This window comes from Equus quagga, chromosome 8, assembly GCF_021613505.1.
Source record: "Equus quagga isolate Etosha38 chromosome 8, UCLA_HA_Equagga_1.0, whole genome shotgun sequence".
In the NCBI taxonomy this organism is placed as follows: Eukaryota; Metazoa; Chordata; class Mammalia; order Perissodactyla; family Equidae; genus Equus; species Equus quagga.
In genome coordinates this window covers 113,638,998-113,661,887 of record NC_060274.1, presented here as the reverse complement: position 1 = coordinate 113,661,887, position 22,890 = coordinate 113,638,998, and the positions used below count along the sequence as shown (strand labels likewise).

The 22,890-nt window shown below is 42.4% G+C and overlaps 2 protein-coding genes across 7 annotated transcripts in view; both read right to left on the bottom strand.

Moving 5' to 3' along the window:
• Positions 1–22,890, bottom strand: part of LOC124244036 (solute carrier family 23 member 1-like) — a 182,052-nt gene that overhangs the window by 102,993 nt on the left and 56,169 nt on the right. The gene's annotated exons all lie outside the window — the stretch shown is intronic.
• Positions 1,729–15,307, bottom strand: LOC124244038 (solute carrier family 23 member 1-like). Of its 3 annotated transcripts, XM_046670259.1 has the most exons (5): positions 14,572–15,304; positions 14,050–14,158; positions 13,858–13,953; positions 12,347–12,520; positions 1,729–1,851 (listed from the first exon to the last, which is right to left on the bottom strand). In XM_046670259.1, exons 1-5 carry the CDS (start codon positions 14,722–14,724, stop codon positions 1,820–1,822), a joined length of 564 nt encoding a protein of 187 aa, XP_046526215.1. In that variant the 5' UTR covers positions 14,725–15,304; the 3' UTR covers positions 1,729–1,819. The 3 variants fall into 3 exon arrangements, with proteins under 3 accessions (XP_046526215.1, XP_046526214.1, XP_046526216.1); XM_046670258.1 differs by lacking the exon at positions 1,729–1,851 and having other exon boundaries at positions 12,261–12,520; positions 14,572–15,307; XM_046670260.1 differs by lacking the exon at positions 1,729–1,851 and having other exon boundaries at positions 12,261–12,520; positions 14,505–14,704.

The window sequence follows — 22,890 nt, the reverse complement described above, 5'->3', positions numbered from 1 at the left end:
CAGGGGTGCTAGGGGCAGCTGTGGCCCAGGGCATAGCCCTTTCAAATAAGCAACACGTGGAATCTGTCCCTGGAGATGTCATAACACTGGCTACTTGCAGCACACCCTGGGTTCTGGACATTGTTCTGATGTGTTCTAGAGAGTTCTGGAGGCTACCAACTCATCTTGCATGTTCTGGGAGCCCAGGAATGGTGCTGAACTCAACCCTGTGGTACAGGACATCAGGGTAGAACCAGCTCCATCTGCTTCTTCTGGTAATAAAGACTGTTGTTGGAGTCCAAGCCAGATTCCACAGTGTTCTGAGCACTTTCTGGTGAGCAATTTCCTGGGTAAAGAGTGTATAATGTCCCTGGGCATGCACACTGGATCTGATAGTTAATTCTACGTGTCAACATGGCTAGGCCATGGTACTCAGATATTTGGTGAAACATTATTCCAGACATTTCTAGGAAGGTATGGTATTTTTGGATGAGATTAACATTTAAATCAGTAGACTTTGAGTACAGCAGTTTACCCCCCATTATGTGTGTGGGTGGGCCTCATCCAGTCAGTACCACAACTGAATACGCCAGAATACTCACCTCCCTGGGGGAAGAGGGAAATCTGCCAGTGACTGTCTTGGGACTCGAACTGTAACTCTTCCCAACCTGCCAACCTACCTGGAAGATTTTGCATACATGTACACACACACACACATCCTGTATCCTGTTGGCTCTGTTTCTCTAGAGAACTGTGACTAATCCACTGAGTGTACATGAGAAGAAGCTTTCCTGGCTCCTTATGGTTTACACATCATTACAACAGTGGCTCCCCTCCACTGAAGGCCTCCCAAATACTTTGACTGTTTCATCTCTCAGTGAGAACTTGACATGGAGGTTAAGTCTCAGGATCCAAACCCAGTCAGTCTGACACCACAGTCCCAGCTCCCACTGCCTCACTGCACCATCCTATGAGGCATGAGCCAAGAACCCCCCCAGGACTCCCCCTGGGGATATGTGGGGTTCCTGGTTTTGCAAGCACTTCACTGTCTAACTTGAAGGGCAATTTTGGGCTTTCTAGGCAGCTGGGCAGGCAGGATCTTTGTACTCAGGAGTTGTCTGAACTTGTGTTAGGAAGAAAGGAAAGAGGAGTGCTCATGGCACCCATGCTCAGTCCAGCCACTGCCAGGAACTCAGCAAGCCAGTATCCCACATGGAAAAACTACAAGCCACCATGTAGGAAAGAAGAAATGTGTTGTTACAGAGGTGTCTGCACACAGTAGGTCTTTAAGCAATGTGTACTGGCTCTGACTAGCCCATCCCTCATTACATCCACCCCCAACCTGAGCCTATTTAGTCTAAGGCTGTGACTTCATTCCTGGAGCAGTATCTGCCAGTGGGCCCCTGGTCAGAGTGGACCTCATCAAAATGCTGTGTCCTTTCTCCCCACAGCCAGGTGCTAGGAGTGTTGTCCCCACCTTCACTCATCAGCCCCAACAGTCCCTCTCCTTCCCTCCCCATCTCCTGCAGTGTGCATTGGATATTGGCATAGCCTGGGATGAATTTGTTGCATAAAACCACCTTCACATGGTCCTCATTCTCCCTTCTTCCCCACCAAGGACTCTTCCTATATCAGTCAGGTATCTTCCTCTATCTTGACTGATGATATCTTCCTGTGTCAGCCACTACTATATCTGTCAGACAAACAGAATCAACAGAATACATACATGTGTAGGTGTAGGTATAGGTGTAGGTATAGAGATTTATTTTAAGGAATTGGTTCACACAATTGTGGAGACTGCAAATCTGAAATTTGTAGGGCAGATAATCAGGCTGGAAACTCAGACAGGAGTTGATGCTACAATCTTGAAGCCTGTTAAAATAATTAAACAAGGAGACCATTAGGTTGAGGGGGCTCTGATGCCTTGGTAGCCTACATAATCAAACTGAAGCCTAAGCCAGAATCAATGCATTAAAATCCAAGAAAGTGAAATTTAAGAACAACCCATCAGAGTGATGCCAGCATCATGACAAAGTGAGTCCTTCCCTCTGTTTCTCCTCTCTAAGTTGCAACTAAATGGACATTAGCTAGCAGAAGATTCCCTACACAACACAACACCTGAGAGATCCATGCAGCTATACATCTGAAGGTGGGTGGACTGGATCCCCAGGAAGCAGTGGCTCTAGGTGTGCAGACTCCTCCTCCTCCCCAGTGGTGGCAATCCAGGTCACAGCAGCTGGTACAACTGTGAGTTTAGGCGGAGGCAGCCTGGCCCACTCAGGAACACTTTTGGAGTGGTAGCTCAGTCTATGGGAGCACCCACCTACCCATGCAAACACTCCCCACCGAGTGGTGGCTTGGCCCCCACAACGGCACCCCAGCCACTGATTGCAGTGGCCCTGATGTGTGAGAGCAAACTCCCAAGCAACTGCAGCCAGTCTGTGCAAATGCAGAGTGGGTGGCCCAAACAGCATAACTTCCAGTGGACAGGGTAGGATCAGAAAACATGGCTACCCTTCCAGTGGTGGCAGGTTGAATCTGTGACCTGAAACTACCACAAATGGCAGAGGATCAATTCACCGAACTCCATGAAGAACTACAGTAATACTACATAACAGAAGGAAAATGACAAGTCTCCAGAAACCAAACCTGAAGTTACAGAAGATTATAATCTAAATGACAGAGAGTTCAAAATAGTTGCCATAGAGAAACTCAAGAAGTTACAGGAAAACAGAGAAAAAACAGTTCAATGAGCTTGGGAATAAAATTAAAGAACAGAAGGAATACATCACCACAGAGATTGAAGCCCTAAAAGAAAACTATACAGAAATTCTGGATATGAAGAACACAATTAATGAGATAAAAGATAATATAGAAACCATAAGAAATGGAATAGACCTTATGGAAGACAGAATCAATGGCTTAGAAGACAGAAATATAGAAATGCTTCAGGTGGAAGAGAGAGAACTAAGATTTTTTAAAAATGAAGAAATTCTTTGCAAAATATCTGAATGAATTAGGAAAAGTAACAGAAGGATTATAGGTATCCCAGAAAGAGAAGAGAGGGAGAAAGGAGTAGCGAGCTTGTTCAAAGAAATAATAGCTGAGGTCTTCCCAAACCTGGGGAAGAAACTGAACTTACAAGTTCATGAAGCCAGTAGACTTCCGAATTAAATCAGTGCAAGAAGAATTTCTCCATGGTATATAATATTAAAACTGTCAAAATTCAATGACAAAAATAAAAATATTAAGGCCAGCATGGCAGAAGAAAATAACCTACAAGGAATGCTTATCAGACTTTTAGCAGATTTCTCAGCAGAAAACTTACAGGCTAAGAGAGAATGGAATGATATGGTCAAAATACTGAAAGACAAATCTTTCAGCCAAGAATACTCTATTGAGCAAATTTATCCTTCAGATATGATGGAGCAATAAAAACTTTCTCAGATAAACAAAAGCTGAGGGAGTTCATCACCACTAGATCTGCCTTACAAGAAATGAAGAAGGGAACCCTCCTACCTGAAATAAAAAGAGAAAGGTTTACAAAGCTGTGAGTAAGGAGATAAATAGACAGACAAATCAGAAAATTGCACCTCTCTATCAGAACAGGTTAGCAAACACTTGATTATAACATAAAAGATAAAGGAAAGGAAAGCATCAAAAATAACCATAAACACTTCACTTTAGTTGCAAATTCACAACACAAAACAGAATAACTTTGACAAAAGCAACAAAGAAAGAGAAGAGGAGAGGTATGGAATCTGCTCAAGCTAATGGAGATAAAAGGCTTTCAGAAAATGGACTATCTAATTTATGAGATCTTTGACACAAACCTCATGGTAACCACTAAACAAAAAATCAGAGCAGAGCCACAAATCATAAATAAAGAGAAAATGGAGAAAACCTTCAGAAAACCACCAAACTGAAAGGGCAGTCAGAAATACAAGGGAAAAGAAACAATGGAAATATAGAAAAAACAGAAAATAAGAGAAAAACTGGCAGTACTAAGACTTTACATATCAGTAATCACTTTAAATGGCAATGGATTGAATTCTCCAATCAAAAGACACAGAGTAGCTGGATGGATTAAAAGACAGGACCCAAAAACGTGCTGCCTCCAGGAAACACATTTTAGCTCTAAAGACAAACATAGGCTCACAATGAAAGGATGGAAAGTGATAATCCAAGAAAATGGCAAGCAAAAGAAAGCAGGTGTCAGATAAATCAGACTTCAAGATAAAAAAGATAATGAGAGATGCCTGGCCTTTTGGCCAAGTGGTTAAGTTCACACACTCTGCTTCAGCAGTCCAGGTTTTGCCAGTTCCAATCTTGGGCATGGACCTCCACACTGCTCCTCAGGCCATCCTGTGGCAGCATCCCATATGGAAAAACTAGAATGACCTACAACTAAGATATACAACTATGTGCTGGGGCACTGGGGAGAAAAAAAGAAGAAAAAAGGAGAAAGATTCACAAAAGATTAACATCAGGGCCAATCTTCTCATCAAAAAACTATTAAAATATTTTTTAAAAAGATAACAAGAGACAAAGAGGGGCAGTATATAATGATAAAAGGAACACTCTACCAAAAGGACATAACACTTATGAATATATATGCACCTAACACAGGAGCTCCAAAGTGCATAAAGCAACTATTAACAGATCTAAAGGGAGAAATCGACATCAGCACACTAATAGTGGGGACCTAAATACCTTATTTATGTTAATGGATAGATCATTCAAACAGAAAGTCAAGAAGGAAACAGTGGCCTTAAATGAAACACTAAACCAGATGGACTTCACAGATATATAAAGAAATTTCCATCAAAAAAACAGCAGAATACATATTCTTCTCAAGTGCACATGGAACATTCTCAAAGATAGACCATAGGTTGGGAAACAAGGCAAGCCTCAATAAATTTCAGATGATTGAAATGATACCAAGCATCTTTTCTGACCACAATGCTATGAAACTCAAAATCAACTACAAGAAAAAAGTTGATAAAGTCAAAAGTATGTGGAGACCAAACAATATGCTACCGAAAAACCACTGGACGAATGAAGAAATCAAAAGAGAAGTAAAAAAATCTGGAGACAAATGAAAATAGAAACACAACATACCAACTCTCAGGGGATGCAGCAAACAGTACTAAGAGAGAAATTTATAGCAATACAGGCCCACCTCAACAAACAAGAATAATCTCAAATAAGTGATCTTAACTACACCTAACAGAACTAGAAAAAGAAAAACAAGCAAAGCCCACAGTCAGCAGAAGGAGGGAAACAATAAAAATTAGAGCAGAAATTAATCAAATAGAGACTCAAAAAACAACAGAAAGGATCAGTGAAACTGAGAGCCAGTTCTTTGAGAAGATAAACAAAACTGACAAACCCTTAGCCAGATTCATTAAGAAAAAAAGAGAGAAGGTTCAAATAAAATTAGAAATGAAAGAGGAGAAATTACAATGGATACCACAGAAATAAAAAAGATTATAAGAGAATACTATGAAAAGCAGTATGCCAAAGAATTGGATAATCTAGAAGAAATATATGAATTCTTAGAGTCATAAAACCTCTGAAAACTGACTCAAGAAGAAATGGAGAACCTGAATAGACCAATCACAACCAAGGAGATTGAAGCAATAAGCAAAAACGATCCAAAAACAAAAGTCCAGGACCAGATGGCTTCTTTGTAGAATTCTACCAAACATTCAAAGAAGACTTAACACCTATTTTTCTAAAACTATTCCAAAAAATCAAAGAAGATACGACACCCTAACTCATTCTATGAGGACAATATTATCCTGATAGCAAAACCAGACTAGGACAATACAAAAAAGGAAAATTACAGATCAATACTGTTGGTGAACATGAGGCAAAAATCTTCAACAAAATATTAGCAAATCAAGGGCCAGCCTGGTGGCATAGAGGTTAAGGCTGCACGTTCTGCTTCAGCAGCCTGGGGGTCACGGGTTCAGATCCCAGGTGTAGGCATACACACTGCTCATCAAGCCATGCTGTGGCAGTGTCCCACATACAAAACAGAGGAAGATTGGCACAGATGTTAGCTCAGGGTCAATCTTCCTCTCAAAAAAAAAAAGAAAAATTAGCAAATCAAATACAGCAATGCCTTAAAAGGATAATACCCCACAATCAGGTGGGATTTATACCAGGAACACAGGGATGGTTCAACATCCACAAATCAATCAATGTGATACACCACATTAACAAAATGAGGAATAAAAACCACATTATCCCCTCGATTGATGCAGAGAAAGCGTTTGACAAGATCCAACATCCATTTATGATAAAAACTCTCAATAAAATAGGCATAGAAGGAAGGTACCTTAAAACAATAAAGAACATATGTGACAATCCCACAGCCAACACCATACTTAATCATGAAAAACGGAAAGCCATCCCTCTGAGAACAGGAACGAGACAAGGGTGCCCACTCTCTCCATTCCTATTCAACACAGCACTGGAGGTTTTGGCCAGAGCAATTAAGAGAGGAAAAGACATAAAAGGAATCCAAATAGGCAATGAAGAAGTGAAACTCTAACTGTTTGCAGATGACACTATTTTATATACAGAAAATCCTAAAGAATCCACTAGAAAACTATTAGAAATAATCAACAACTACAGCAAAGTTGCAGGATACAAAATCAACTTACAGAAATCAGTTGCATTTCCATACACTAATAACAAACAAGCAGAAAGAGAATTCGAGAATACAGTCCCATTTACAATCACAAGAAAAAGAATAAAATATCTAGGAATAAATGTAACCAAGGAGGTGAATCAAGTTAACCAAAGACCTATACACTGAAAACTATAAGACATTATTGAAAGAAATCAAAGAAGACATAAAGAAATGGAAAGATATTCCCTGCTCATGGATTGGAAGAATAAACATAGTTAAAATGTCCATATTACCTAAAGCAGTCTACAGATTCAACGCAATAGCAATCAGAATCCCAATGACATTCTTCACAGAAATAGAACAAAGAATCCTAAAATTTATATGGAACAAAAAAAGACCCTGACTAGCCAAAGCAATCCTGAGAAAAAAGAACAAAGCTGGAGGCATCACAATCCCTGACTTCGACATATACCACAAAGCTATAGTAATAAAAACATGTGGTAATGGCAGAAAAACAGACATACAGATCAATGGATCAGAATTGAAAGCCCAGAAATAAAACTACACATCTACGGACAGCTAATCTTTGACAAAGGAGCCAAGAACACACAACAGAGATAGGGAAGTCTCTTCAATAAGCTGTGTTGGGAAACTAGACAGCTACATGCAAAAGAATGAAAGTAAACCATTATCTTACACCATACACAAAAATTACCTCAAAATGGCTTAAAGACTTGAAGGTATGACATGAAACCATAAAACTCCTGGAAGAAAATATAGGAAGTACACTCTTTGACATTAGTCTTAGCAGTATCTTTTCAAATACCATGTCTACTCAGGCAAGTGAAAGAAAAGAAAAACTAAACAAATGGGACTACATCAGACTAAAAACCTTCTGAAAGGCAAAGGGAACCAGAAACAAAAGAAAAAGACTACCCAAGAACTGTGAGAAAATATTTTCAAATCCTTATCTGACAAGGGGTTAATTTCCAAAATATATAAAGGACTCATACAACTCAACAACAAAAAAATTAACTACCCAATCAAAAAATGACCAAAGGATCTGAACAGATATTTTTCCAAAAGATGATATACAGATGACCAACAGGCACATGAAAAGGTGTTAAACATCACTAATCATTAGGGAAATACAAATCAAAACTACAATGAGATATCACCTTACACCTGTCAGAATGGCTATAATTACCAAGACCAAAAAGAACAAGTGAGGAATAGGATGTGGAGAAAATGGAACCCTCAAACACTGCTGGTGGGAATGCAACTGGTGTACCCATTATGGAAAACAGTCTGGATATTTCTCAAAAAAATAAAAATACCATATTATCCAGCTATCCCACTACTGGGTATTTATCCAAAGAATTTGAAATCAACAATGCAAAGAGATTTATGCACCCACATGTTCACTGCAGCATTTTTACATTAGCCAAGATGTGGAAGCAACCCAAGTATATTCTACGGATGAATGGATAAAGAAGATGTGGTATGTATGTATGTATATATATATATATATATATATATATATATAATGGATACAACTCAACCATAAAAAAGAGAAAATTGTCCCATTTGAAAAAACATAGATGGAGCTCGAGGCTATGATGTTAAGCGAAATAAGCCAGACAGAGAAAGACAGACACTGTATGATTTCACTAATATGTGGAAGATAAACAAACACATGGACAAAGAGAACAGATTAGTGTTTATCAGAGGGGAAGGGGGTTGGGGGAGGGCAAAAGGGGTAAAGGGGTGCATGTATATGGTGATGGATAAAATCTAGAGTATTGGTGGTGAGCATGGTGCAGTCTATACAGAAACTGATATATAATAATGTACACCTGAGGGGCTGGCCCCGTGGCCGAGTGGTTAAGTTCGCGCGCTCCGCTGCAGGCGGCCCAGTGTTTCGTTAGTTCGAATCCTGGGCGCGGACATGGCACTGCTCATCAGACCACGCTGAGGCAGCGTCCCACATGCCACAACTAGAAGAACCCACAACGAAGAATACACAACTATGTACCGGGGGGCTTTGGGGAGAAAAAGGAAAAAATAAAATCTTAAAAAAAAAAATGTTAAAAAAAAAATAAATAATGTACACCTGAAATTTACACAATGTTATAAGCCAATATGAAATCAATAAAATAATTTTAAAAAAAGAATAACTCATCCCAAATAGCCAACTAGGCTTTCCCAAAGAAGACAACTGCATAAGCTATAGCCCGTCAAATAATGTCTTTGCTTTGCTTCAGTGTCTTCTGTATAAAATCCAATGGCAGGACTTGAAGAACAGAAGGGCAGAAGAGGGGATGTGACTGCTTTTGGTTTGGGAGGCTTCTGAGCTCCCCTACAGTTAAGCCATCTCCTGGATCCACAGCATATTTATTACAGCACATTATATAGGCAGACCCTACAACTTTAAGCCCACTATATCACACATTCACAGAATTAGACTCTTTTAAAGATAACAGTAATAGAGCAGGTGTATATGCTGACACATTATAAAAGAAAGAGAAAATTAGATGATGCAAGAAGAGAGGAGAATTTAATATTTTACTGCAGTGAATCCTTCACTAGGAATGAAGGGATGGGCTCTGGAGCTCAAAGGTAGGGAACCAGCTCTAGAGAAGAACCAGCTGGTCCATTCACCATAGCAGGAGGGAAAGCCGAGGGTGGAGATGCAGAAGCTGGTAGGTGGAGAGATGTGGATGCTTCTGATTGCAACCCCACAGATCTCTCAGTGAAATAGGAAGCTGAGAATCAGGATGAGGACAGAGGTGGAAGGGGTTTCTGAAGAGAGGAAAAAGAGAGAGCAAATGGACTTGGGAAAGGTAGCATGACTGCCAGGCAGCATTGACGAGCCACGTGAAGTCCATGGTTATGAATCTAAGATAAGAGGAGTCAGCTCAGTTCAGCTGCCTGGGTGCAGGCACAGAGCAGGTGAAGCTTGTTTTTGATCAGTGTTAAAAGGTTTTGCCAAGTGAGTGCAATGAAGAGAGAGCAAACCAAGGGCATTAAGAAGGCAAGAAAGTGATTATTATGATTGACCATGGAATTGAACCTGGATGAGGAGGAAAGAGAAGACAAGAAGGAGGTGGGAGGACAGAGATTCAGATCCTGGCCAATTAAAGGGTTATTGGACTTGAGGGACTAGAAATAGAGAGCTAGAAAAATAGGAGACAGTGGTCAGAGAATTACTTGAAATTGAGACTGTAGGAGATGGATCGCAATGCCCAGACTGGAATGTGCCCATAGGAAGGAGCTGCTGAGATTGTGTGAAGGACGAGATTATTAGAGGAGGAACGGGAGGCCAGGGTTGAGGAAAGATGAGCTATGCGAATATGAAGTCATCAATTATTAAGACAGGACTGTTGGACAGACAGTGCCCAATGCACTGACATCCTCAAGGAAGGGGGATTAGTAACAGGGGTTTGTAGATGCCACCAACAAAAAGGGGCATAGGTGGAAAGTCTGATGGCGTGAGGTTCAAAGCAGTAGAGTCGACATGTCCTGTAGGAAGTGGAATTAAAGCTCTTCCCCATTCTCACTATCCTAAAATAAAATGTTAATTTCTGTTTGTTAATCGGCTTCCAGGAGAATTTTACAAAGGTTACATTTCACTCGAGTATGTTATCTAATTACCGCAAAAAGAAAAATGTGTAGAGGCTCATCACAGATTTTGTAAATATAATTGTCAGTTTTTCATGCCCTAAGACTGCAAAATGTCTTCTAACAACAGACTGGACACACAACATCAACACAAGATGCCTTTGTTAGGAAAGAAAAATTCTTCAAAAGAGCAGAATTGGTTTAAAAACTTAACCGGCAAATGGTGAAAAACGAATATATGACTTTGCACCAAGTAAGTTTATATGAAAGTAGCACACCTTCTGTGTTGACTCTGGCTAGTGTATTTAGAAGTGTGGAAGTGACAAGGTGACCAGGAGACCCTATGTCCAGTGGGAGCTGACTTGGCTTCACAGGGAGAAAATTTAGAGTCAATGAAGCAGATTTGTAAAGATGTTGCTCTCTATGCATATCAATTTTCCCCAGGGTGGCAGGGTCTTTAGGCTCGTGTTCTTAAAGAACAGCTGCCATATTACAGAGTTACTATTACCAGATTTTAATTGGGGATGGTAGTAAGCTGAATAATGGCTCCCAAAGATTATCCATGTCCTAATCATCAGAATCTGTGAGCGTCACCTTATATGTCAAAAGGACTTTTCCCATGTGACTAAATGGAGGATCTTGAGATGGGGAGATTATCCTGGATTAACTGGGTGGGCCCTTAAAGTAACCACAAGTGTCCTTAGAAGAATGAGTCAAGAAGGTCAAAGGAGAGAGAAAAAGATGGTTAGATGGCAGCAGAGGTTGGTCAGATGCACTTTGAAGATGGGCAAGGGGTCACAAGGCAAGGAGTATGGGCCAACTCTAGAAGCCAGAAAAGGCAAGGAAATGAATTTTCTTCTGGAACCTCCAGAGGAGTCAGCCCTGCAGACACCTTGATTTTACCCCTGTAAGACTCATTCTAGACTTCTGACCTCCAGAACTCTAAGAGAATAAATCTGTGTTTTTTTAAGACACTAAGTGTTTGGTAATTTGTTCCAGCTGCCCTAGGAAACTAACACAGGGACAATTAAGACCACATCTTCAAACTCGGCACTTATGAAATTTCTTTGCATAGGATACCCTGAGATACCATAGTCCTCTCTGGGATGTTTCTGGTAGAGCCAGTGGGGAAGGCTCTCTTCCTTTTGCCTTGGCAGTTACAGGGGAAGGATACAAATTTCGGTGGTGTGTGGCCATCGTTCTCAGCTGCAGTGGGAGACAATGAGGCTAATGGGCAAGGGGAAGCAGTGATGGGAGATGGACAGTGTGTGTGTGTGTGTGTGTGTGTCTGTGTCTGTGTCTGTGTCTGTGTCTGTGTGTGTGAGAAAGACAGACAGACAGAAAGAGACAGAGAGACAGAGATACAGAAAGAAAGCATCAGTTCTTATCCTTAAGTCTCTGGTTCATGTGATTCCTCCTATGGTTTTGTGAGCTTTCCCAGTGTCCTTCCTTCCCAGTTACAAGAACCAATAAATCCAATTTCCTATTTTTTGACTTACCCTAGTCTCATTCCCAGCCAAAAGGGCCCTAACCAATTCCACAGAGATCTCCTATGTGGCTCAGCAGGGAATTTGGACACTGTGGCCACCCCCCTGGCTGTACCAGGGCAGAGCTCTCTGACTTATTTCACTTAGCATAATGCCCTCAAGGTCCATCCACATTGTTGCAAAGATTTCATTCTTTTTTATGGCTGAATAACATCCCATTGTACACACACACACACACACACACACACACATATATATATACATACACACATATTATCTCTAGCCCTTCATCCATCAATGGACACGTAGGTAGTTTCCATATCTTGGCTACTGTAAATGATGCTGCAGTGAACATGGGGATGTATATATCTTTTTGAATTAGTGTTCTTATTTTCCTCAGATAAATACCCAGAAGTGGAATTGCTGGATCATGTGGTAGTTCTGTTTTTAAATTTTTGAGGAAACTCCATACAGTTTTCCATTGTGGTTTTACCAATTTACATTCCCACCCACAGTGCAGAGAGTTCTCCTTACATCCTGGTTTCTGTGGCAGCCTTCAGGCACTCTCCTGAGGAATCTTGGAAGCAGAGGGTAAGCTGGCACGTTCCCACCTCACCTTTCCTATGATGTTCCGGTCTGGGCCAGAAGGGGAGGTACCGGGTATAGGAGGAAGTGCAGAACTTTGTGCCAATCCCACAGGGGAGGCCGTAGACCTCTGACACCTTCGCAGTCTCCTCAGACTCCTCGTGGATTTGATCCCATGTCAGGAGGCCTCTCTCCTGCGGACTTCCTAATAGGAGACAGTGAGCAGTCAGGACTGGCCCTGATGGAGCTGGGCAGAGGTGGTCTGGAGGGAGCCTCTGGCACCCCCTGAAGGCACTCATGAGGTCTCCTGTCAGTGCCCTCCACCTGCCAAAGGCTTCCTCCTCCTCCTCCAAGCCCATCTCAAGAATCACAGGTCAGCTCATCAGGCATCCCCAGAGCACCCCCTGTGGGGCTGATGTGGTCCAGAGCTCCAGGGCACAACCTTATATGAAACACCATCCTTTCCTCATCTTCAGGAGTGGGCCTTTCCGCATTTAATGTTTCTGAAATGAAGATACATTTTACACGTGGTAGAGAGAAGAAATGTGGAAAACAGAATACCATGAAGCAGGGGCTATCCTAGAGGGCCTGTCAAGAGGCCGTAGGAGGATCAAGAAGGAAGGACTGAAAGCCGTCAGTGATGGCAGCTCTGCACTCTTCACTTTCAATGTCCTCAGCACTCAGACTCATTTGGCTCCTCATCACAGTTATTAACCAGAGTTGTAATTGTCTGTTTTCTTGTCCCTCTCTCCTATTCGCCCTGGATCTCTGGGACGCAGGGGCACGTCTTTCTGCTCTTTGTGTTCTCGGTACATGCCATATGGAGTACAGCAAGTGCTCAATGGGTTTTTATTGAATATATGAGTGAATGAATCATAAAATGAATGAATACTTGTGTTCCCTCCCTCGCCAACTAGACTGCAGGCTCTGGGGATGGGCTTGTGTCTTTTTCTTTTTTCTTCCAGTGTATTTTGCAGCTTAAGACCCTGTTATTGGCTGAATCTTAACCCCCCAAAGTCATATGTTGATGCCTTAACCCCTCCATACTTCAGAATGTGACTGTGTGTGGAGATAGGACCTTGAAAGAGGTGACTAAGTTAAAGATGAGGTCTTCAGGATGGGCCCTAATTTAATCTGACTGGCATCTTTCTAAGAAGAGATTAGAATACGAGAGAGACACCATGGGTGCACACACACACAGAGGAAAAGGGATGTGAGGACACAGCAAGATGATGGCCATCTACAAGGAAGGAGAGAGGTGTCAGAAGAAACCAACTCTGCCAACACCTTCATCGCAGACTTATAGCCTTCAGACTGTGAGAAAATACATTTCAGTTGTTCAAGCCCTCAGTCTGTGGTATTTTGTTATGGCAACCCTAGAAACCTCATACAGGCCCCTATGCCCCACTCTGACCCATGGTCTCCTCAAGGTAGCCTGTGGCCAGCCTGGCATGGTAATCAGGGGCAGAGAAGCAATGTGAGTGGCCCAAATGCTCACCATCTACCCAAACTACTTGCTTATAGAGTGAAAGTGAGCCTTACCTGGGATGGTGTTGTCCAGTAGAAAGCCCAGAAATCCGCCTACAAACATGTCTGTGGTCAGCAGCACCAGGATGACCTGGTCCAGTTGGAGAATCCCTAGAGTAGAGACAAAAGTGATGGGGATTCCCAGGGACAAAGGACCCCACTGGCTCTGCCCTTGGAGTGGTCACAGTCTAAAGGAGGGAGAATCACCTGTTTGGAGCATCTCAGGGTTCTTGTTCACCCAGTTGGGAATGGTAAGCCCACAGAAGATGGAAAAGCCAAAGATAAAAATGTTCCTGGACGAGTTCATGTCCACGTACTGCAGGAGAGAGGCCCCCATGGCAGCCCACAACCATCAGCATCTGTACTGCATATCAGTCTAATATCCTCAAATGCCCCCTCCCCTCCCACCACCACCAGAGGTGGGGAGGAAGGCTGGACTCAGAGTGACATATGTTCTCATTGGGCAAGGCAGGCCCCAATTCCCACTTGACCTTGGGAGTTGAGTGGTTTAGATAATCCAATTCAAGCTGATGAAATTTCTGTTTTTCAGAAGTTTGGATGCTTCTGGCTATTTATTTCTTTCATTTGGGGGCCAGTGTGGTTCCCGGGACCAAGGATCTCCTCCTCCTGCTCCTCCCCTGCCCCAGCCCTGTTCCATTCACCTCAGTCCCCATGGGCTCCTTTCAGGGGATGCAAGGCTGCTGCTTTTCCAAAGGTGCCTCGCCTCACCTGCAGACTGGAAATCCCCACGGCAGCGATGACCCCGAACATCACCAGGAACATGCCTCCAATAACAGGTGTTGGGATAGTTGCAAATGCAGCCCCAATCTTCCCAAATACTCCCAACACTAGTAGTATACAGCCTGCAGCGACAATCACCATTCTGCTCCCCACCTGCAGTGCTCAAGGAAATGGGAGACAAGGAGCTCAGCACCAGCCAGGCCACATGCCTTAAAGGCCACTGCCCTGCTCCCAGGGCACCTGGAATATCACTCCAGTGGACTTGCAGGAACAGCATTGCCTAACCCCAAAATGGCCCCCCTCTGCTCCCTCACGGTTTGGGAAAGGATGAGGATGTGACCTTAGATCAAGGCCTCTGCCCCTCACCTCTCCATTCTGCTGCTCTCACACTTGTCTTCAAGTCCTGACTCAAATGTTCCTCCTCTAAGAAGCCTTTACAACAAGGCAAGAAGTCTCTCTTGGGAGGCAGCGGCCCAATGCTTAAGAATGGAGGTGTGATAGCCAATCCCAGCTCTGCCTCTAACTAGCTGTGTGACTTTGTGTACATTACCTAACCTCTCCAAATGTCAGCCTCCAAAGTTACCAAATGGGATTAGTTATACTTACTTCAGAAACTCATTATATGAGGCCAGCATTACCCTGATACCAAAGCCAGATAAGGACACTACAAGTAAAGAAAACTGCAGGCCAATATCCTTGATAATATAGATGCAAAAATTCTCAACAAAATATTAGCAAACTGAATTCAACAGCACATTAAAAGTGTACACCATGATCAAGTGGATTTATTCCAAGGATGCAAACATGGTTCAACATCTGCAAATCAATCAATGTGATACACCACACTAACAGAAAGAAAGATAAAAATCATATGATCATCTCAACAGATGCAGAAAAAGCACTGGACAAAATTCCACATTCTTTCCAAATAAAAACTCTCAACAAATTGGGTATGGAAGGAATATACCTCAACACAATAAAGGCCATATATGACAAACCCACAGCTAACATCATACTCAACACTAAAAGGCTGACAGCCTTTCCTCTGATCAGCAACAAGACAAGGGTGCCCACTTTCAGTACACCTATTCAACTTAGGAGTGCAGCATAGTACTGGAAGTCCCAGCTAGAGCAATCAGGTAAGATAAAGAAATAAAAGGCATCCAAATCAGAAAGGAAAAAGTAAAATTGTCTTTATTTCCAAATGGTATCATCCTATGTGTAGAAAATGTGTAAGGAAGACTCAACCAAGTAACTGTTAGAACTAATCAAAAAACCAGTAAAGTTTCAGGTGAAAAAACCAACCTACAGAAATCAGTTGCATTTCTGTACACTAACAACAAAACATCTGAGAAAGAAATAAAGAAAACAGTCCTCTCGCAATGGCATTAAAAACAATAAAACACATAGGAATAAAAATTTGAATAAGGAAATGAAAGATCTGTACACTACTATGAGATTCTGATAAAGAAATTGAAGAAGATAGAAATAAATGGAAAGATAGTCCATGTTCATGGATGTGAAGAATTAATATTGTTAAAATGCCAAAACTATCCAAAGCCTTCTATAGATTAAATGCAATCCCTATCACAATTCCAATGGCATTTTCCAGAGAAATAGAAAAAGCAATCCTAAAGTTCATAAGTAATCACAGAAGCCCCTGAATAGCCAAAGCAATCCTGAGAAAGAAGAATAAAGCTAAAGGCCTCACAATTCCTCATTTCAAATTATACTACAAAGCTGTAGTAATGAAAACAGTAGGGTACTGGCATAAAAATAAACACATAGCCCAATGGAACAGAATGAAGCACCAACAAATCACCCCTGGACATACAGTCAACTAATATTTGACAAAGGAGCCAAGAAAACTCAATGGGGAAAGGAGAGTCTTCTCACTAAATGGTATTGGCAAAACTGGATAACCACATGCAGAAAAGTGAAATTGGACCTCTATCTTACACCACTCACAAAAATTTAACTTGAAATAGATTAAGACTTGAATGTAAGACCTGAAATCATAAAACTCCTAGAAGAAAACATAGGAAGAAAGCCCCTTGACATTGGTCTTAGTAGTGATTTTGTGGATGTGATACCAAAAGCACAAGGAACAAAAGTGAAAATCAAGAAGTGGGACTACATCAAACTAAAAAGCTTCTGCACAGCAAAAGAGACAATCAATCAACAAAATGAAAAGACACTCTATGGAATGGGAAAAAATACTTTCAAACTATATATCAGATAAGGGTTTAATATCCAAACGTATAAAGACCTCATACAACTCAATAATAACAAAAAATGATAAATGATTTTAAAATGGACATTTTTCCAAAGACGATATACAAATGACCAGCAGGTACATGAAAAGATGCTCAACATCACTAATCATCAGGGAAATGCAAATCAAAACTGCAATGAGATATTATGTCACACATGTTAGATTGGTTATCAACAAAAAGACAAGCGATAACAAGTATTGATTAGGATGTGGAGAAAAGGGAACCCTTGTGCACTCTTGGTGGGAATGTAAATTCATGCAGCCATTGTGGAAAACAGTATGGAGTTTCCTTAAAAATTTAAAATAGAACTACCGTATGACCCAGCAATACTACTTCTGGGTATTTATCTGAAGAAAATGAAAACACTAACTGGAAAAGATATATGCACCCCCGTATTCATTGTAGCATTCTCGACAATAGCCAAGATATGGACAACCTAATTGTCCATCAATGGATGAATGGATAAAGAAAATGTGTTACATATATACAGTGGAATATTATTCAGCCATAATATAAGAAGGAAATCCTGCCATTTGTGACAACATGAATGGACCTTGAGGGCATTATGCTAAGTGAAAGAAGTCAGACAGAGAAAGACAAATACTACATGATATCATTTATATGTGGAATCTAAAAAAGCTACACTTGTAGAAATAGAGAGTAGAATGGTGGTTACCAGGGGATATGGGGTGGGGGATAGGAGGAAATGTTTTCCAAAGAGTACAACTTCCAGTTAGAAGATGAATAAGTTCTGGGGACCTAATGTATGGCATTGTGATTCTAGTTAACAATACTGTATTATATACTTGAAAGTTCATGAGAGTACATCTTAAATGTTCTCACCACAAAAAAGAAGTGGTAATTAGGTAATGTGATGGAGGCATTAGCTAAAGGTGGTCATCATATGGCAGTATGTAAGTGTACCAAATAAACATATTGCATACCTTAAACTTACGCAATGTTGTATGTCAAGTATATCTCAATACAGCTCGGGGGGATAAAAGGAAAATCAGTGTGCCTAGAACACAGTGACACGGGGAGAGAGAGGAGACAGCACGGAGAGCAAGGCAAAGCCTCTGTTATGAAGGGCTTTAAGGGCCAGAGAAAGGAGTTAGAATAAAATCCAAAGACAGGGCAGAAGCAAACGTGGAACGTATCTACAATGGAATATTAGGGAGCCTTAAAAAGGAAGGAAATTCTGACACATGCCACAGCATAGATGAACACTGAGGACATTATGCTAAGCGAAATAAGCCAGACACAAAAAGACAGACACTGTATGATTCCACTTATATAAGGTACCTAAAGCAGTCAAATTCATAGAAACAAACTAGAATGGTGGTTGAGGGGCTGGGGGAGGGGAATACGGAGTTGTTTAACTGGTTCAGAGTTCAGATGAAAAGAGCTCTGGAGATTGGCTGCACGACAATTTGAACGTATGTAACTCTACTGAACTGTACACTTAGGAGTGGTTACGATGGTAACTTGTGTTATGTGTACTTTACCACAATTAAAAATGAAAAATCCAAAGACAAAGGAAACTCTCAGTAGAGTGTGTTAAGCAGGGTGGTGACATGACGTGATTTACATTTCAGAGAGTTCCCTCTATAAAAGTCACTTCATTATTGTTAATTGATACATTCCTCAGTTAGGACAAACTATATTTTCTCAACAAGCAATTATTATGGAAAATGTGTAAATTATGATTTCTCCTTAATCTCTATGGGGGTTCACTTAGGATACAAAACCGAGACGAGGCCCCCTCCCATGGTATTATATAGCATTAACTGGTCCTATCAAGAATCTTACAGGTGAGATTTTTCCTAGTTCGTTTCTCCAGAGGATCAATTGTTGCACTAATGTCACTACTGATTGCTATTACCTGGTTGTGTGGAGTTTTTCGAGTAGCTAGTAGTTTGGGAATGCTAAGGAAGTATGGTTCACCCCCTTATAGCAGATCTTAAAATAAGTTTATGCAAAGGTTAAAAAAATGAAACAAAACGCTCTGCCATGAGGATCATGGGCCATGGTCCACATCCCATCCCATCACAAAGCACGTCCTCATGCCAGGTGCACACAGTTGTCACACTGCTGGACATTACTGATTGTGGTGCTAGTCAAGGGTTATAGCTGGGGTTTGAGTGACAGCTACTACCAGTGAGATAAAAATGACCTCTGACCTTGAGACATTTGTCATCATCCTCGAAAGTCAGAGCTGCGCTGCAACTGTCTGAATATCCCATCCTGAGTCTGTGGTCAATGAATATATGTAGATAGTTCCTGAACCTTTCTCTTCCATTTTGTCTCCTCCCAGTCCTTAAAAGTTACTCTAATGTAGTTGCAGCTTTGTAAGACAAAAGAGTTCTGGAGATTTGTTCACAAGTGTAGTAGAGCATATTATTATATATTATTATAGCATATTATATAATATATTAAGTAAATATACTTACCACTGAATGCACACTTAAAAATGGGTAAGATGGTAGATTTTGTGTGATGCATCTTTAACCACAACTAAAAATATTTTTTTTTAAAGATACTCTAATGTCAGCCTCTGGAAGCCCATGAAGGCACTGATAAAGTAGCAGATTATGCCTCTGCTTATTTTTCTTTCTAAACTTAGAGCTTATTTATTTAATGTCTTCATTAGAAGAGATGTGGTAAGAATTCACCACATCAGAAGAACTTTTTGCTTTGTTCTGTTTACAACCCTAACAATGCACTGTGGGAACAAGCGCATGGATCCAAGCACAATACATCAGTTTGTCAGGTTCAACCAGTGCCCTTTGGATATGCTGATGATCTCATCAAGATGGCAGTCATCCCCAATCCTGCTGCCACTGAATTTATCATGCAGCCTGGGCTTCTTTTGGCTTCAGGATTGACATCTGAGCAGGGAGCATGACATTCTAGAGAAGTGATGGGAGATCTCTGGCCTTCACTGAGATTCCACCCCGTACACACACACATACACACACACACACACACACACGCAGGGAGATAACCAAAACTTGGTCAGAGCTCTTCATTGCAGGTGCAACAGGAAGCAACACCTTAAAACGCCACAGAGGAGGAGTGAGTCCAGACCAGTGTTAATCTGTCTCCTGCTGGATTCGCAGCTCGCTCTGTGTCTATGTAGCTTTCTCTCCTCTAAAGGCCTTAGCTTAGAAATGATACACCAAAGAAGTGCTTGTTCTCTTTATTGTGTATAATTTTCTATTCGGCATCATATTTGTTCTCTGTAACAGGAAGAATATTTGCTTCTTTATACTTACATAGCCAACTCTGGCTGTATTTCTGTGTGGGTCAGTGGCCCTCATGTGGAAAAACTTTCCCCTCGCTTGCGCTAAAGGTTCTGAAACCTTGACCAAGTACCAGAGTCCACAGTGTCACAGCACGCAGGACTTGCTGTAGAGGTGGGTGCTGCCTCAGCTGTTTCCTCCTGGATTTTAGCCCCTGTTGTGGCCCAGAGACCTTGCAGGGTACAAAGGTGGACAGATCTGCTGCTAGAAAGATGCGATGCCATCTGGCTGCATATCAGAACCACTGAGGGCACTATCAGAAAATGCAGGCTTGGGGATGTGCGTGGGGGAATTTGTATTTTCCAAAGCCCACAGGACTTCTGCTGGAGACCATTGCAAAGACGCCTGAAGCATATGGAAAGCAACATCATGATTTTATTTTTTTCTAAGTCACCTTAGAGAGCACCATCCTGAAGAATTCTTGCTGACCTTACGGAGTTTCCCTGTGGAAAGTGGGGAGCCATGAAGAGATTTTAGCAGGGACTAATCTAATTGAGTTCTAGAAAGATCCTTGGGCAGCCATGTGGCAGCTAGATTAGAGATGGGGAAGATGCTTAGAAAGAGACTGTTAGTGAGACTGCAGTGTCCAGATGACAGATGATAAAGCTGTGGCCCTGGGAATGGAGAACAAAGGACAAGAAGGACAGCAGGCATTTTCAGAAAATAGAGTCCACAGCAAGGATAGAGGACAGTGAGAAGTTAAGGTGACTTGGGTGAACTCACTAAGGCAAGGTTTACAGGAGGAGAAGTAAGGATGGGGGCATGTACTGGGCAACACAGAGGCCATATTGAGAGTGAGGTGCCCTTGGGATCTTCAGGTGGAGGTGACCAGGTGGCCTTTGAATATTCAGGTTTGGAGCTCTGACACAGGGTCTGGCCGGAGGTAAGTCACCTCCCAACTATACTTCAGAAAGTAAGGATTTCTTCAGTGCTCATAAAGCCACTGATGTCTGCCAGTGCCAGGATAGACTTTCTGCCTGTGGAATCGCCACAACCAAAGAAGGTCAAGTATGGTAGGCAGAGAAATGGCTCCTCAAAGATGCCATGTCCTAATCTCTAACACGTGAATATGTTACCTTGCTTGGCAAAAGGAACTTTGCAGTTATGATTAAACTAAGTATTCTGAGACGGAGAGAGTATCCTGAATTATCTGGGTGGGCCCAGGCTAATTACATGAATCCTTATAAGCAGCGAATCTTTCCTGGCTGTGATCAGAGGGAGATGTGACCATGGAAGAAGAGTCAGAGAGATGCAACACTGTTGGTTTTGAAGATGGAGGAAGGGGGCCCTGAGCCAAGGAATGTGGGAAGCTTCTAGATGATGGAAAAAGCAAGGAAATGGATTGTCCCCTGGAGCTTCCAGAGAGGAACACAGCCCTGTGAGACCCATGTTGCACTTCTGAACTCCAGATCAGTAAAATAATAACTTTGGGTTTTTGAAACCTCTAAGTTTGTGATAACTTGTTACAGCAGTACTGAGAGACTAATACACTGAAGACTGATTTAGGTGCCCAGCCTGCCCCAGGAGCCACCGTCAGCAGCCTTACCTTGGTGATACTCAGTGCCGCAATATTCTGGCTGAAGGAGGTGGTGCCGTTTCCTGTCCCCCACGCCCCTGCCAGCAGGCAGCCAAGGCCCTCAATGCCAATGCCACGGTTGATGGCGTGCTTCGGAGGGGGTGGGGCCCCCACCAGCCGGGCACACGCATAATAATCACCTATTGATTCCACTATCGAGGAGATCACCCCTGCCGTGATGCCAAAGACCCCAGCCAGGCTGATGGTGGGCAGGCCCCACTGTCCTGAAAGGCAATGCAGAGGGAATATTACTCCACAAGACAACAGGCTGCTGAACCCCAAATAATTTCTTTGACAGAGAGGTCTCTGAAAGGCTTTAAAGCCCAGGCATGTCCTCCAACCCCACAGCTCTCCAGAGGCTTTGGCTCAGATCCTGCCCTACCATTCATCCCTGAGGGAGGGTCAGATGCCCTGTCCTTGAGGTCACTGTGCCCATAAAGAGCCAGCAACAGGGCCTCTTGCCAGGACGCCTTGGAGTGTTTTGAAGCAGAGATTCTTCATCAGGGAGGGCCTAGTGCCATAGTCCATGAGGGCAGCCAAGCCATCCCTGGAACCTGATTATTTATATACCCTGAGCCAAAAATTGCAGGGAAAAGAAGACCAGAAGTGTCTTAAGGGACAGTCTTAAACTTGTCTCCTCAGAAATTTCTGAATTCAGTCCAAGGCCTCTCTTGTTGGGGATCCACCAAATCCAGGAGGAGACCCAAAGGCTAGGAGGTCAGGAGCAATGTGGAGGAGGGGCTGAGGGAGGGAGGCCAGCTCAGCGGTAGGTCTAGGAGTAGGACTCCTTGGCCTAGCACCCCCAAAGAATTCTTAGGACAATCCAAGGGTCTTCTTCTTCTTCTCTTAAGTGTCCAATATGGACTCTCTAGAACCTGTCCCTCTTTGTCAGACCCTTGGAGGAGATTCCCCCCAGCCCCGGCCATATTCCACTCTCCATCCCATGCCCTGGGCCCCATGGGCAGTCCTGGGAATCATGCGTCCCAGGCAGGAAGGGGCTCATCTTGTCATTACCTGGGTAAGGAAAGCGAAACCAAGGCGCCTGGCTGAGGACGTTGGCTTTGGTGTCGGTGCGGGCCTGGTACCCATAGGCTGTGGGTGCTGCAGGGAGGGCATTGGTGACTGTGAGCACGAAGCAGAGGAGCCATGAGAT